A 16,405-nucleotide genomic window follows, 5' to 3' on the forward strand; every position below is an offset into this window, starting at 1 on the left:
GTGGTGGTACATCTTTCTAAGAGCTGCCTGCGAAGATCACATGTACTGTGTTACATCATAACAACTGTAAGAACTTGCATTATGACAATGGAGAACCGTGTGTACTGAACCTAGAATGTAGGGTTTTTGGTGTAGTTTAGTTTAGAGCTGCGGCATGGAATCTCATTGGCTCTTGCTATTGAGGGAGTGCAGCGGGATGGCGGGACTGTCATATGCTGAGAGAATGGAGCGGCTGGGCTTGTATGCTCTTGAATTTAGGATGAGAGGGGATCTTATTGAAACATAAGATTATTAAGGGTTTGGACACGCTAGTGGCAGGAAACATGTTCCCGATGTTGGGGGAGTCCAGAACCAGGGGCCACAGTTTAAGAATAAGGGGTAAGCCATTTAGAACGGAGATGAAGAAACACTTTTTCACACAGAGAGTTGTGAGTCTGTGGAGGCCGGTTCTCTGGAAACTTTCAAGAGAGAGCTTGATAGGGCTCTTAAAGATAGCGGAGTCAGGGGATATGGGGAGAAGGTAGGAACGAGGTACTGATTGTGGATGATCAGCCCTGATCACATTGAATGGTGGTGCTGGCTCGAAGGGCCGAATGGCCTACTCCTGCACCTATTGTCTATTTTCTTTGTCCCACCAAGTCAACGCTGACCATAGATGACCCATTCACACTAGTTCTATGTTATCCCATTCCCTACAAATTAGGGGACAATTTACAGTGGCCACTTAACCTACAATGCTACATGTTTTGAGATGCGATAGGAAATCGGATTATCCGGAGAAAACCCTCGCAGCCATACAGGGCGAATGTGCAAGCTCCACATGGATAGCCCTCGTGAGACCACACCTGGAGTATTGTGTGCAGTTTTGGTGTCCAAACGTGAGGACATTCTTGCTATTGAGGGAGTGCAACGCAGGTTCACGAGGTTAATTTCCGGGATGGCGGGACTGTCATATGCTGATAGATTGGAGCAGCTGGGCTTGTATGCTCTGGAATTTAGAAGGATGAGAGGGTATCTTATTGAAACCTATAAGATTATTAAGTGTTTGAACACGCTAGAGGCAGGAAACATCTTCCCAATGCTGGGGGAGTCCAGAACCAGGGGCCATAGTTTAAGAATAAGTCGTAGGCCATTTAGAATGGAGATTAGGAAAAACTTTTTCACACAGTGGGTCGTGAATCTGTGGCATTCTCTGCCTCAGAAGGCAGTGGATGCCAATTCTCTGGATGCTTTCAAGAGAGAGTTAGATAGAGCACTTAGGGACAGTGGAGTTGAGGGATATGGAGAGAAGGCAGGAACGGGGCTACTGATTGTGGATGATCAGCCAAGATCACATTTAATGGCGGTGCTGGCTCAGTGAGCCGAATGACCTACTCCTGCACCTATTGTCTTTTGTCACCCATTGTCAGACTCTTACCCTGGTCTTTGGTGCTGTGAGGCAGCAGCTCTAGCAGCTACACACCACTGTGTCACCTGTAAGCGCAGTGTTACACATGGAAACATGTCAAGCGTGTTCTATGAACTTTCGATTTGAAAATCTTACTCTTCATTTTCAAGATACAAGATACATTTATTTGTCACATGTGCCAGATGGCACAGTGAATGTGATCACCATATAGCCATACACTTAAATAAAGAACACAACACACGATAGATTTAAACATAAAACATCCCCACACAGCAGAATTTTCCCACTGTGATGGAAGGCACCAAAGTCAGTCTCTTCCTCGATGTTCCCCCGTGGTTGGGGCCTCCGGAGCCCTCCGCAGTTGCCTCTATGGGCAGCCCACCGCTCAGGCCTGCTCGCCGGGATGTTGGCTCTCCGATGTTGGGGCTGGAGGCCAACCTCAGCTGCTTGGACCTCCAAAACGGCTGCCTCCCACCGGAGTCCGCAACTCCCGACGTCCCCAGGCCGCACCGGGCGGAGACTCCCCCTGGCGGCCCTCGGCAAAGGGCCCCAGGGACTCCGCGATGTCGGTCAGCGCCGCCCGCGCTGGGAGCTACGTGAACCACAGCTCCGCGATGTCGGAGCAGCGGGACCAACGCTCCGGAGCTCCAAACGGCGATCCAAGTAGTTATCGCCCGCTCCGCGTTGAATCCAGCACCGCGCCGCTGCCAAAGCTCTGGTCCGGTCCGGTCCCCAGTCTCCGGTAGAAAAGGCCGCTCCGATCCAGCTAGTAGCCCCCGAGGTGGGGGGGGGGGGCGAGGCCCCGGGGGGGGGGGGGGGGGGGTGGGGAGAGGGCGCGACGGAGAAATAGTCGCATCCTCGCCAGGAAGCAACTGGGAAGCGGTTTCCCCCTTACCCTCTCCCCCCCCTATAGAAAAACTAAAGAATCCCCAAAACAAAACTTAGACAAAATAAAATAAAAAAAAGATGGGAAAAAACGGACAGGCTGTAGGTAGAGGCGCCTTCAATGCAGCGCCCCTAGTGGTGATCATTTGCACTTCTAGCTCCAATGCTGTTTTACTGTGATTATAGATTAAATCAACGTCTTGGCTATAGTGTACTTACTTATTGCAAGATCATTGATTCAGCTTTAGAAATTAATTTTGCAATGGAAATAACTGTCCGGCTAGCAGTGCTGATTGTTATTTATGTGGAAATTGAATAACCACTTCTGGTGACTACAAATGAATGATTATAGTTGAAATAAGGAGGTTACACTCTGAGGTGCTGTTTTGCCAAACAATTGTAAAATAAAACCATATTGCTATCAAACTCACCATGGAAGCACATTATGATAACGAGCTGAATTCCTGTTAGGAAAGGGGATACAGTAACTAGTTCTAAAATTAAAGATAGCTGTTGAGGCAAAGTTTGGAACTACATAAGATCGGATCCTATAAAAACATGTTTCATCACACATGTCGTTTGACAGACTGATACCATCCTTTCTGCAAAACGTCACAACCACATTTGTGAAAGAACGCTTCTGACTGAAATGGTGTGCATTTTGCTTTCTTGTGCATCTGCTTATGTTAATGGTACTTTCTTGATAAGGATCCCAATGCAATGCTGATATGTACTAATTATGGTACTGTATTTACATGGAATCAAGTTGAAATCGCAACATTTAATCTTGGGTTAGCGATATAAAAGAGTATAATGAGGACACTTTAAGTCAAAAAGACCAATTGTAAAATCTTGGGTTTATTCACATAGTCAGTTGAAATCAACAGTTGATACATTTTGCATCGAATGTCTTTAATTTTATAAGAACGTGGACAGTACAATCCATACGCAACTAACATTAAAAACAGGAAGGCATTTGAAGAATGTACAATTTTAGAATTCTGCAGTTTACAGTTTCAGACTGGTAGTATAAAGCAGAAAACTGCAGTATAAGTAAATATTAATGGTACATGTATCATTAGAATCATTGCATATATTTTTTCCTTAATAGATATGAGGGCTACATTCCAAGCAACTATGTAACTGAGAAGAAATCCAGCAATTTGGAAAAATATGAGTAAGTCCTGCAGTCTTCTACAGTCATGTAGAATTTTAATGCTTTATGTTAAATTATTGTAAGATTTGACTCGGGATATGTGGGGTGAAATTACCAGGCCTTGGGCTTGTAATATATGATGACAAGGAAACAGTGGAGACTATACAAAGAGCAGAACAAGATCATCAGCCTGAAGAAGGGTCTTGACCTGAAACGTCACCCATTCCTTCTCTCCAGAGATGCTCCAGAGATGCTGCCTGTCCCGCTGAGTTACTCCAGCATTTTGTGTCTAAGAACAAGATACGTTGGGTGAATGGTCCAAATTTCAGGATGATGTGAAGACACCAGTGCTCCAACTGAACCTTGGCAAGAAATATACAGTGTCTACCAGGGCATCCTCACTGAGGCCTGTTTCAGTGCAAATATCTCCATCAGAGCGAGGCCCACTGGCCATCGGTCAATCATATACATTAATCCTATTATGTATATATTCCTATCGTTTTATTCTCCCTACATTCTCATCAACTTTTCTAGATTCTACAACTTGTATATAGACTGGAGTCAATTTATAATACAGTTAACTTACCAACCTGCGTGCCCTTGGGATGTAATAGGAAAATAGAGCTCCTGGAAAAAACCCAAACTGTTGATACATTTTGCATTTCTCACAGAGAGAAAGTGCAAATGACACACAGAGTACACTGAGGGTAGGGTTGATTCCAGACATTCTAAGGCAGCAGCTGTAGTAGTTGTGCTCGTATCCTGTACCTTTGAATTTCAGGTTTACTCCATTTAATGATATCCCTGTTACCCACTCCATTCATTAAATTTTCTACATGTGACTTCCTTCAGATAGAGCATGCTGACACTCCTTCGTCATTTTCTACATACCTGGTCACCACTTCATGGGAAATGGATTGTTACATTTTTTAGTTCCCCAATTCCTGTTTCCTTTCTTAATAACAGTGCTACACATATTCCCTTACAGAGAAAATACATGAAAAACAACTACCAGAGTCAGACATGCAGCACAGTAACAGGCCTAAGGCCCAACTCATCTACGCTGACCATGATACCCATCTAATCTAGTCCCATTTGCCCAATTTTGGCCCATAACCCTCTAAAACTTTACTATCCATATACCTGTCCAAATGTCTTTTAAATGCTGTTACTGCACCCGCCTTAAACACTTTATCTTGAAGCTCATTCAATATCTGCACATTCTCTGTGTGGAGGTGTTGCCCCTCAATTCCCTTTGAAATTGTTCCCCCCACAGCTTAAACGCACGCCCTGTAATTTTTTACTCATCTTGCCTGTGAAAAAGAATGTGTATTCACCTCGGGTCCTTCACGGACACTTTCACTGAAGTATGCATTTCCAGTCCTAGATCCTGCTGTTCCCTAACATTCCCCTGGGCCCTATTCTTCACTATGAAAGTCCTACCTTGGTTTGTCTTCCCAAAACGTAGCACCTTAGACTTATCTGAATTAGACACCATTTGTCAATCTTCAACCTACTTACCTGGTTGCTCTAGATCCTGATGTAATCTTTGACGACCTCCTTCAATGTGTATGAAACCACCTACTTCAGCATCATCTGCAAACTTACCAACCTGGGGACTGGACTTTGTGCCTTCCCTCATGGTGGGAGCCATTGTGGGGGGATGTTCTATGTGTTTAAGACTCTCATTGGTGTTATGTCTGTATTCTTTTTTGTGTGCTGCAAAATGGCAAGAAGCATTTCACTTCACTACACCTGGGTGTATGTGAATGTGACTAATAAAATACCTTTGATACCTTTGATAACTTTGAACCTCAGGATGTATATTCCAATCCAACTTATATAAATGACAAACAACAATGAGCCCAGTACCCATCCTTGTGACAATAAAGGATCTATCTATTTACCTACACCACTAGTCACAGGCCTCCAGTCAGAAAAAGAAAACCTTCCACCACTGCCCTCTGCCTTTTGCCATATAGACAATTATGTTTCTAATTAGTCGCTCTCCCTGGATCATAGAAACATAGAAAAATAGGTGCATGAGGAGGCCATTCGGCCCTTCAAGCCAGCACCGCCATTCAATATGATCATGGGTGATCATCTAAAATCAGTGCCCCCCGCACCTGCTTTTTCTCCATATCCCTTGATTCCTTTAACCCTGAGAGCAAAATCTATCTCTCTGCAATCTAACCTTCCAGACTAGCCCACCATGCAGAACATTATCAAAGACCTTGCTGTAGTCTATGCAGACAACATTTACTGCCTTGACCTCATCAGTCCCCTTGATTGGTTCAAAATAGCCAGAATAGATTTGTGAGACATGGTTTCCAACGTTCAAAACTGTGCTGCCTATCCTTAATCAGTCCTTGTCTATCCAAATGCTGGTAGATGCTGTCCCCCGTAATCTGCTCCAGTAACTTACCCACCACTGATATCAAGCTCAGTAGCCTGTGGTTCCTGGCTTGTCCTTGAAGACCTTTGAAAATAACAGTACAATATTAGCCAACCTCCCGTCTTGAGGAACTTCATATGTAGCTAAAAATCATGTTTTTATAAAAATCATAAAATATCTTAGCAAAGGGCTCCACAACTCTTCCCTAAGTTTCCACAAGGCCTGTGGATGCAATTTGTTGGGCTCTGGGGCACTGGGGATTTATCCAACTTGATATGCTTTAAGTGCAGGTTCCTAAAATCAGTCGGCCTTGCCCTTCACCCTAACGTGAACATGATGTCTCTGATCTCCTGCTATCGCATTTTTAAAAGCCTCCCTTTATCTGCAAACAGTCTCACGCAATTGACCTCTGCAGGTTTCTGCCTGTGGCGTCAAAATTGGCCTTGCCCCAATTTAGGACCTGGACTTTGCACCAGTCCTACCTTTCTCCAAAACTATTTCAGTTTAGTTTATCTGTTCAGTTTAGTTTATTGTCACGTGTAACAAGGCACAGTGTAAAGCTTTTGTTGCGTACTAACCAGTCAGCAGATAAACAATACATGATTACAATCGAGCCATTTACAGTGTATACACTGATAAGGGAATAATGTTTAATGCAAGGTAAAGGCAGCAAAGTCCAATCACGGATAGTCTGAAGGTCACTAAAGAGGGAGATTGTAGTTCAGCACTGCTCTCTGGTTGTGGTAGGATGATTGTAAATCTAATCTAATTATGGTCACTGGTCCCAGAGTGCACCCGGCCTGACAATACAGTCACTTGCCCAACTTTTTACCCTGAGAGGAAGTCCTAAGAGCCATCTTTCAAATCCATCAGACAATCTAAAACACGTGGAGATTTTGACGTACCAGCACCATTTTGTTTTGAGAAGCATTGTAAGAATTTGCTATTATTTAATCCATCCTTGGGGTATTCTAAAACCATACGGCCAATGATCATACAGTTAGTTTCCATAGGTTGCAATGACATAAATAACTGCTTACCTATAATGCTGTGGAGGTAAACAAAAAATGCTGGAGAAACTCAGCGGGTGAGGCAGCATCTATGGAGAGAAGGAATCTGAAGAAGGGTCTCGATCCGAAATGTCACCTATTCCTTCTCTCCATAGATGCTGCTTCACCCGCTGAGTTTCTCCAGCATTTTTGTTTACCTTCGATTTTTCCAGCATCTGCAGTTCCTTCTTAAACATAATGCTGTGGGTGTAATTTACTGAAAACTATGCAATTCTCTGATTTGTTTTTTTTTTGTTTAGGTGGTATTGCAAAAATGCTAATAGAAGTAAAGCAGAGTGTTTACTGAGATCTGAGGTAATGGTGACATTATTTACAAAGAAGTTACACATTAATGTAGTGTTCAAATAAATGGAAAAGTTGGATAAACTAGATTATTGATAACACCAACAGAAAGAGCACAACATGTGAGGCTGTTTTAACAATATCTTGAGCAAAGAGTCAACTGCATGTAGTTAACAATGATTTCAGTGCTATAACTAAGTCTGTTGCATTTATAAAATGCTCTATACTTTATTGAAATTAATTGTGTTAAGTCACAGAGCTACATGCAACACAAGTTCAATTACAATTTGGGATGTTCTTGTTTGAAAAACCTTAGGCAAAATTTCATTAAGGTCATCTTGAATTATTTGAATTGATCCATTTCATAATCACTGCACATGTGGATGAATTGTAATTTCCTTTGGTTTGAAAAGAGCAGCATCAATTGCCAGCATCTGCATGCTTCTGATAACCCTTATTCCATCTCTCGTTTGATTGATCGTAGGCCGAACATCTTCCCAATAAAACATGAGAAAGTCATTTATTGATACAGTGCCAAGGTAGGGTCACCTAGTGTAAGCTATATGCAGGCCATATCGGGAGCACAGAATGCCACAGATGAGGTTAGAGAAGGTACATGTGAATCTCTGTCTCACATGTAAGGGCTGCTGGAGTCGCTGGGTAGATGTGAAGGAGCAAGCGCAGAGACAGGTGATACATCTCCTGCGGTTGCAGGGAAAGTGCTTCGGGAGGAGATGGTTTGGGTGGGAAGGGATGTGAACCAAGGAGTTGCGACCATGGTCTCAACTGAAACACAGTTTACCTTGACGAATCCAGAAAAGGTCTGGATATAAGATCACCAATTTCTGAGTGTGATGTGTATAAATCTTATCACTTAGTAATGTGCACCTTTAAATTTTCAGTGCATCTTTAAGTTTCATCAGCAAACAAGGCCTCAGTTGCTCAGTTGTTGAATTCTTCATATGAGTGCCAGATGGCTTTTAAAATAAAGTTTTTGTCATTCTGTAGCATTGCCTATATTGTTTAGGTGATCTTTTCAAATGTTTTGAATTTTCTCTCAAAATATCCTAGAGGAACACTTGCAATCTAAGTTCTCAGTGACTTTTCAGTCAGTGAAGAACTTTTGAAGTGTAATTAGCATTGTAATGTAAAGCATACAATAAAAGTTTTGGCGCAATAAGATCTGTTTTCCTGGTGTTCATTGACAGTTAAATGTTGGTCAGGAGGCAAGGCACAGGAAACATTAACTTTGTTTCTCTCAAGAGATATTGCCTGACATAATGTACATTTCCATAATTTTATGCTTTTATTAAAACAAGTTATCTCTCGGCTGTTAATAATGGTGTGGTCTTTTATGCCAAACTCAGAAGATTGGCAGTGTCGGTTCAACATCTCAATTGAAATATGGAATCTCTAATTAGAAGTACTTTATTGAAATGCCAGTCAAGGTTATGTGACTTATGAAAGAAATCGAGCCCATAACTCTCTGATAATGGGTATGCCATCCCAAACCCACAATATAAAAGAAAAGTACCTCTAAAATATCAGTTTATTCATTGAAAAATGTATTAATATGAAGGAATCCGAGGGGAAATCAATTACTGATTTTTATATTCTGTTCCAGTTACTTTGGAAAGAAATTACTTTGCGAAGGCTTAAATATTTATTTATTTTACAGGACAAAGAGGGAGGATTTTTGGTGAGAGATTCCAGCCAACCAGGGATGTATACTGTGTCTCTTTACACTAAATTTGGAGGGTGAGCATATACTGCTTCTACTTCAATAATCCTTTTCCCTCTTCACCAGATGGGCATGGACTGGCTGTCGGAAGGCCTACAGATGGCATTGGCCAGCCAGACGGGTTTGATTCTCCACCCAGGATTTGGGGTTATCTGATTAAATTCTGCTACATTTTTTCATCCATACAAACCTAAATTGAGAGATGCTATTATAGAATTGAAGGAGGCAGCTTAATTCTATCATGCTTCCATTATTTTACTCCTGGAAAATTACAGAAGTAAACAGCTTGCGCTATTGAGAATTGAATGCATGATTTGTGCAGTGCGTTTGATTTGCATTCATTTGTGATTCAGAGTTTAGAAGAAAACCATATGATCTAATACAATGAATATCTCCCAAAATGGTAGAAACAAAGAACTGGGGATGCTGGTTGATTCACAAAAAGACACAAAGTGCTGGAGTAACTCAGCAGGTCGAGCAGCCTGACTTGCTGAGTTACTCCAGCACTTTGTACCCTTTCCAAAAGTGGTGTTTATGGCTTTGCCTGTATCATTGAGCTAATGTGTGTCCACAAATTTTCTGCAGATGATACAACAGAAACATTTAATTTACATTTTTCCTGCAATGTAAGCAGCCCCAAGTGTTTCAAGGAGCAAAATGAGACGGAGGAAGAGATGGCCAGAAGGTGATCAAAGGCTTGGAAAATGTCATATCTGAAATTCAGTTTAGTTTAGTTTATTGTCACTTGTACTGAGGTGCAGTGAAAAGCTTTTGTTGCGTGCGATCCAGTCATCGGAAAGACAACACATGATTTCAATCGAGCCATTGACAGTGTAGAGATTTAGTGTTGGGCAATTGTAATTTGTGATTGTAGATCTGCTTTTGCAGCTAACGCGCAAATAGTTACCTTGGTTGGGCGCTGTCTTGGAAGCAGAAAATTACTGGAAAAACAAAATTTTCAATTGTTTGCATTACTTTGCTACATCAAAAAGAAACTTTGAGGATAGCTTGAGTTACTAATTCTGGGATTCTCATGTCAGATGGTGATGAATCTTTGGCAGTTGGGGTTGAGGAGCCTTGAGTTGAGGCCAATGATCATGTCAATTTCAATATTCCTCAATCTTATTAGAAGGTGGTCGGAACTCAAGGGGCTGCCAAGCATACTCTATCTATTTCTTGTGTTCTTTAGTTATACCTCTTATGGCTAAATCTTTAGCAATGTTGATTGGTAAAAGTACTCCATATTGATATTGTGCAATATCTATGATATTTTCATATACTTGTAGATTTCAGCAAATATTCGTATCCAAGATTTAATATTTTTCTACAGAGGATTATATGAAGTTGGCTAATGCAGATATTTAAAGATATTCTTGACTTAATTAAGAAAAACATGGACAAGTTGCATCTCCTGTTAATCCTTTGTTTCAGTAGCAGAGCAAGTTTGAATTTTTTAAATATATTTTAACTGATGTTGAAGATTTTGAAAATAGAACTGTTGGACAGCTGAGTTTTGATTTTAACTGCACTTCTAGAATTAATTAGAAACATAGAAACATAGAAAATAGGTGCAGGAGGGGGCCATTCTGCATGCAGGATGAATAAGGTGTCCAGAAGTAAGGAGAATGATAGCGAATAAATTAGCATTAGGAAATAGAGAAAACATTCTATGGGCATATGAGGCATGTGATGAGAGGTACCGAAGAAAGCATTACAATCATTAGGATCTCTTCTTCTTGCTCATGGCGTGCACAGCCTAAAATTGTAGGACAACTTGTTCTATTTGATCTTATATGATTGTGCACGCCAGGTTGATTGCATTCGTTGAAACAGGGCGGACCACGTGAAGGTTGCAATCTCCCACCCCAATCATTGGAATCATGAGCTATGTTAAGCAGAGTGAAATGCAAGATTTCTGTTAGTATTTCATCCATGATCCCGATCATGGCATTAAACCTAATGTGAGATTTCAGCCAGTTTCATGGGTTGATCACTTGACGATAAAGTGCACTGATGCCTCTGTCTATTTAGAAACTTGATTCAGCTAGTTCAAAGAAATTGCATTGGTACATTTTAGGGAAAGTTTGGAAAGAATATAATTGAACTGGAATAAAAGAATACATTGAGATTGATGTCCCCAATTAAGTCTTGTGGAACATAAGTACTGGCATTGTCATGGAACCTGGAACTTGTATACCGAGGTTCTTCTGTTCCTCAATACTCCCTTGAACTATCATTCATTGTGTATGTCCTTACCTTATTGGTTCTCCTAATATGCAGCGAGTTTTCCTAACATGGCACCTGCCTGCAGCGACATTTTGCCAGCGGCACAACAGAAAATCTTCAAATATAGTATTTCTGAGCTCATCTGTATCAAAGAATCTGCAGAAATCAACGTTGTAAGTAGCAAGCTGCTAACACATTTAAATGCATTAGCACTACTGCGAACTCTTGTAGATAGCGACGGTAAGGGAATCACCGAACGGAAGGGAATCCTTCCTGTACTGCACCTGTAAACACCAGGGAAGCCTTAATGGAGTCCGGAATCGAGGCCATCGGGCCAGATCTCCCAGCAGCAAAGGAGCTAGAGGTGCCGACTGTATGGGAATTCCCCATCTCAGGGGAATCCCCGACCTCACGGAGACCCGTAAGTACTGTACCTGTAAACACCGAGGAGGGCTTCATGGAGTACGGCAATGTGGTAATCGGGCAGAACTACAAGTAAGACTGAAGTGTAGGGGATTTCGGCCCCCACTCCTTACCATCCTATTGGCCAACGTGCAGTCACTAGAAAACAAAACTTAAGGTCAAGGCTGCTTTACCAAAGGGAGCTGAGGGAATGCTCTGTGTTCTGTTTCACAGAGACATGGCTCACCCCCAACACCCCAGACTCAGCGGTCCAGCCTGAAGGGTTCTCCATCTACCGTATGGACCGTACACAGGCATCTGGGAAAGGGAGAGGAGGGGGCGTCTGCCTCATGGTCAACTCTGCGTGGTGCTCAGACGTGGCAGTCCTATCCAACTCCTGCTCTCCGCACCTCGAACATCTGGCAGTGAAGTGTCATATCTTCTACCTACCGATGGAATTCTCCTCCATCATCCTGACCACGGTCTATGTCCCACCCCAGGCAGACGTCCGTCTGGCACTGGAGGAGCAGCACGTCGTGGTCAACAAGCAACAGACGGCTTACCCCGAGGCATTTACCATCTTAGCCGGGGACCAACAAAGCCAACCTTAGGAAATCACTCCCTAACTGTTTGGAGTCTGTAGACTGGGCAATGTTCAGGGACTGGGCAACGGACCTGAACGAATACGCCACAGTCGTTACAGACTTCATAAAGAAATGTGTGGAGGACTGCATCCCAACAAAAACCTTCTGAGTGTTTCCTAACCAGAAGCCTTGGATAAACCATGAGATTTGCATTCTTCTGAAGACCAGATCCCGGGCATTCAGGTCTGGAGATACAGAGGTCTACAAGAAGTCCAGATACAACTTTTGGCCATCAAAAAGGCCAAAAGGGACTTCTGCTCCAAGCTGGAGGATGAGACAGATGTTCGGCAGCTGTGGCAGGGCTTGAATGCAATCACATCCTACAAGGCGAAATCAGGAGGCAGCTCACATGTCAGCGTAGCATCACTCTCTGATGAGCTCAATGTGTTTTACGCACGTTTTGATAGGGAGAACACTAATGTTCCTTCCCGAGCCCCCATTCGCCGTGCTGGTATTTCGGTCACAGTCACAGAGGCTGACGTCAGAAGATCCTTCAGAGGGGTGAACCCTCGGAAAGTACCTGGACCTGATGGTATACCCGGGCATGTTTTAAAAAGCTGTGCGGACCAACTGGCTGGAGTATTTACGGACATTTTCAACCTCTCACTTCTGAGGTCTGAGGTTTCCTCCTGCTTTAAAAGGGCATCAATAATACCGGTGCCCAAGAAGAGCAAGGTGACATAGAAACATAGAAAATAGGTGCAGTAGGAGGCCATTCGGCCCTTCGAGCCAGCACCGCCATTCATTGGTAAACTGGTCACTTTGGTAAACTGGTCACTTTGGTAAACTGGTCACTCTCGGCCTCCCCACTGTCACATGTGCCTGGATTAAGGATTTCCTCACAAACCGGCCCCAGACTGTGAGACTCGGCCCCCACCTCTCCTCCACTCGCAGGTTGAGTACCGGTTCCCCACAGGGCTGTGTGCTAAGCCCCCTCTTATACTGTCTCTACACCTACGACTGTAGTCCGGCCCACAACAACAACCGCATCGTCAAATTTGCTGACGACACCACTGTGGTCGGACTTATTTCAAAGGGAGACGAGGCAGCCTACAGAGAGGAAGTCCTGAAGTTGACAACCTGGTGCTCAGAAAACAATCTGGCTCTGAACACCAGGAAAACAAAAGAGCTCATTGTCGACTTCAGGAGGCACAGCACCGACTTAGTCCCCCTACACATTAACGGCGAGTGTGTGGAGAGGGTCAACACCTTCCGGTTTCTCGGCGTCCATATCGCTGCTGACATCTCCTGGACGGACAACACGACAGCAGTCATCAAGAAGGCTCAACAGCGGCTGCACTTCCTGAGGGTCCTCAGGAAGCACAACCTGGACTCTAACCTGCTGCTGACCTTCTACCGCTCGTCCATCGAGAGCCTGCTGACATACTGCATTACAGCATGGTATGGCAGCTGCACCATGGCAGACAGGGAGAGGCTTCAGAGGGTAACCAGGACAGCGCAGAGGATCATTGGTTGCCCTCTCCCCTCCCTGATGGACATCTACACCTCCCGCTGCCTTAGCAGGGCAAAGAAGATCACCAAAGACAGCTCCCATCCTGCGTTTGGACTGTTCGACCTGCTGCCCTCTGGAAGGCGCTATAGGTGCATCAAATCCAGGACAAACAGACTCAGCAATAGCTGCTTCCCGAGAATTATATCTACCATAAATTCAAATCCACACATGCACTGACTACACCGCCCAACACGGACTTCCATCTGTATATATGTATATATGTATGTAGCGCCGTAGAATTTGTGCACCTATTCCCCCCCCCCCATCTCCCTTCTGTTTTGTTTTTCTGTTTCTTGTTTTTTGTGTAAAATTGTATGTATGCACTGAGTACGAGCAGCTTTCAGTTTCACTGTACATGTATAGTGACAATAAATGGCATATCATTGTGATCATGGCTGATCGTCCCCTATCAATAACCCGTGCCTGCCTTCTCCCCATGTCCCTTGACTCCACTAGCCCCTAGAGCACTATTTAACTCTCTCTTAAATCCATCCAGTGAATTGTCCTCCACTGCCCTCTGTGGCAGGGAATTCCATAAATTCACAACTCTCTGGGTGAAAAAGTTTTTTCTCACCTCAATCTTAAATGACCTCCCCTTTATTCTAAGACTGTGGAACCTGGTTCTGGACTCGCCCAACATTGGGAATTTTTTTCCTGCATCTAGCTTGTCCAGTCCTTTTATAATTTAATATGTTTCTATAAGATCACCCCTCATCCTTCTAAACTCCAGTGAATACAAGCCTAGCCTTTTCAATCTTTCCTCATATGACGGACCCGCCATCCCAGGGATCAATCTCGTGAACCTACACTGCACTGCCTCAATCACAAAGATGTCCTTCCTCAAATTAGGAGACAAAAACTGTACCCAATACTCCAGATGTGGTCTCACCAGAGCCCTAAACAACTGCAGAAGAACCTCATTACTGCTATACTGCAATCCTCTTGTTATGAAGGCCAACATACCATTCACTGCCTGCTGTACCTGTAAGCCAACTTTCAGTGACCGATGTACAAGGACGTCCAGGTCTCGCTGCACCTCCCCCTTACCTAACTTAACCCCATTGAGATAATAATCTGCCCCCTTGTTTTTGCCACCAAAGTGGATAACCTCACATTAATCTATATTATACTGCATCTGCCACGCATCTGCCCACTCACTCAACCTGTCCAGGTCACCCTGCAACCTCCTAACATCCTCTTCACAGTTCACACTGCCACGCAGCTTTGTGTCATCCGCAAACTTGCTAGTGTTGCTCCTAATTCCCTCTTCCATATCATTAATATATATGGTAAACAGTTGCGGCCCCAACACCGAGCCTTGTGGCACTCCACTCGCCACTGCCTGCCATTCTGAAAAGGACCCGTTCACTCTACTCTTTGCTTCCGGTCTGCCAACCAATTTTCTATCCATGTCAACACCCTACCCACACTACCATGTGCTCTAATTTTAGTCACCAGTCTCCCTTGCGGGACCTTATCAAAGGCTTTCTGAAAGTCTAGATACACTACATCCACTGGCACTCCTTCATCCATTTTACTTGTCACATCCTCCAAAAATTCCAGAAGTTTAGTCAAACATGATTTTCCTTTCATAAATCCATTTTGACTTGGACTAACATTTTAATGCTATCCAAATGCCCCATTATTACCTCTTTAATAATTGACTCCAACATCTTTCGCACCACTGAAGTCAGGCTAACTGGACTGTTATTCCCTGTTTTCTATCTCACTCCTTGAAAAGTGGGATAACATTAGCTATCTACCTATCCACAGGAACTGATCCTGAATCTATTGAACATTGGAAAATGATCACCAATGCGTCCACTATTTCTAGAGCCACCTCCCTGAGGACCCTGGGATGCAGACCACCAGGCCCAGGGGATTTATCATCCTTCAGTCCCATTAGACTTCATCTTTTCAGCCCATATTGCCCGTTTTGTTTCCTTCTGTTGTCCTATGAAAGTTTCCCAATCGTCTGGCTTCCGGCTGCTCTTTGCTGTGTTATACATATTTTCTTTTAGTTTTATTCTATCCCCGACTTCTCTTGTCAGCCACGGTTGCCTCCTACTCCCCTTAGAATCTTTCTTCCTTTTTGGAATGAAATGATCCTGTGTCTTCCGGATTATGCCCAGAAATTCCTGCCATTGCTGTTCCACCGTCAGTCCTGCTGGGATCCCTTTCCAGTCTACCTTGGCCAGCTCCCCTCTCATGCCTTCATAGTCCCCTTTGTTCAACTGCATCACTGACACTTTCGATTTAACCTTCTCCTTCTCAAATTGCAGATTAAAACTAATCATATTACCTCCAAGTGGTTCCCTCGAGTTCTCTTATCATATCTGGTTCATTGGACAACACTAAATCCAGAATTGCCTTTTCTCTGGTCGGCTCCATCACAAGCTGCTCTAAGAATCCATCTTGGTGGCATTTTGCAAACTCTCTTTCTTGGGGTCTTGAACCAACCTGATTTTCCCAGTCTACCTGCATATTGAAATCCCCTATCACCACAGTGGCATTACCTTTGTTACATGCCAGTTTTAACTCCTGCTGCAACTTACACCCTACATCTGGGCTACTATTTGGGGGTCTGTAGATAAGATTAATTAGTGTCTTCTTGCCTTTACAATTTCTCAACTCAATCCACAGGGACTCTACCTCATCAGTCCCTATGTCTTCCCTCACAAGG

General features: G+C 43.5%; 1 protein-coding gene across 4 annotated transcripts in view; it reads left to right on the plus strand.

Moving 5' to 3' along the window:
• The window catches only part of tec (tec protein tyrosine kinase), a 116,748-nt gene that overhangs the window by 83,512 nt on the left and 16,831 nt on the right, over positions 1-16,405 (plus strand). For all 4 annotated transcript variants that reach the window (XM_055636585.1, XM_055636602.1, XM_055636594.1 and 1 more), the window contains 3 exons: positions 3,405-3,470; positions 7,154-7,208; positions 8,875-8,954. In XM_055636585.1, coding sequence (XP_055492560.1) covers positions 3,405-3,470; positions 7,154-7,208; positions 8,875-8,954 — 201 coding nt within the window. The remainder of the gene's footprint in view (positions 1-3,404; positions 3,471-7,153; positions 7,209-8,874; positions 8,955-16,405) is intronic.

Source organism: Leucoraja erinacea, chromosome 1, assembly GCF_028641065.1.
Source record: "Leucoraja erinacea ecotype New England chromosome 1, Leri_hhj_1, whole genome shotgun sequence".
In the NCBI taxonomy this organism is placed as follows: Eukaryota; Metazoa; Chordata; class Chondrichthyes; order Rajiformes; family Rajidae; genus Leucoraja; species Leucoraja erinaceus.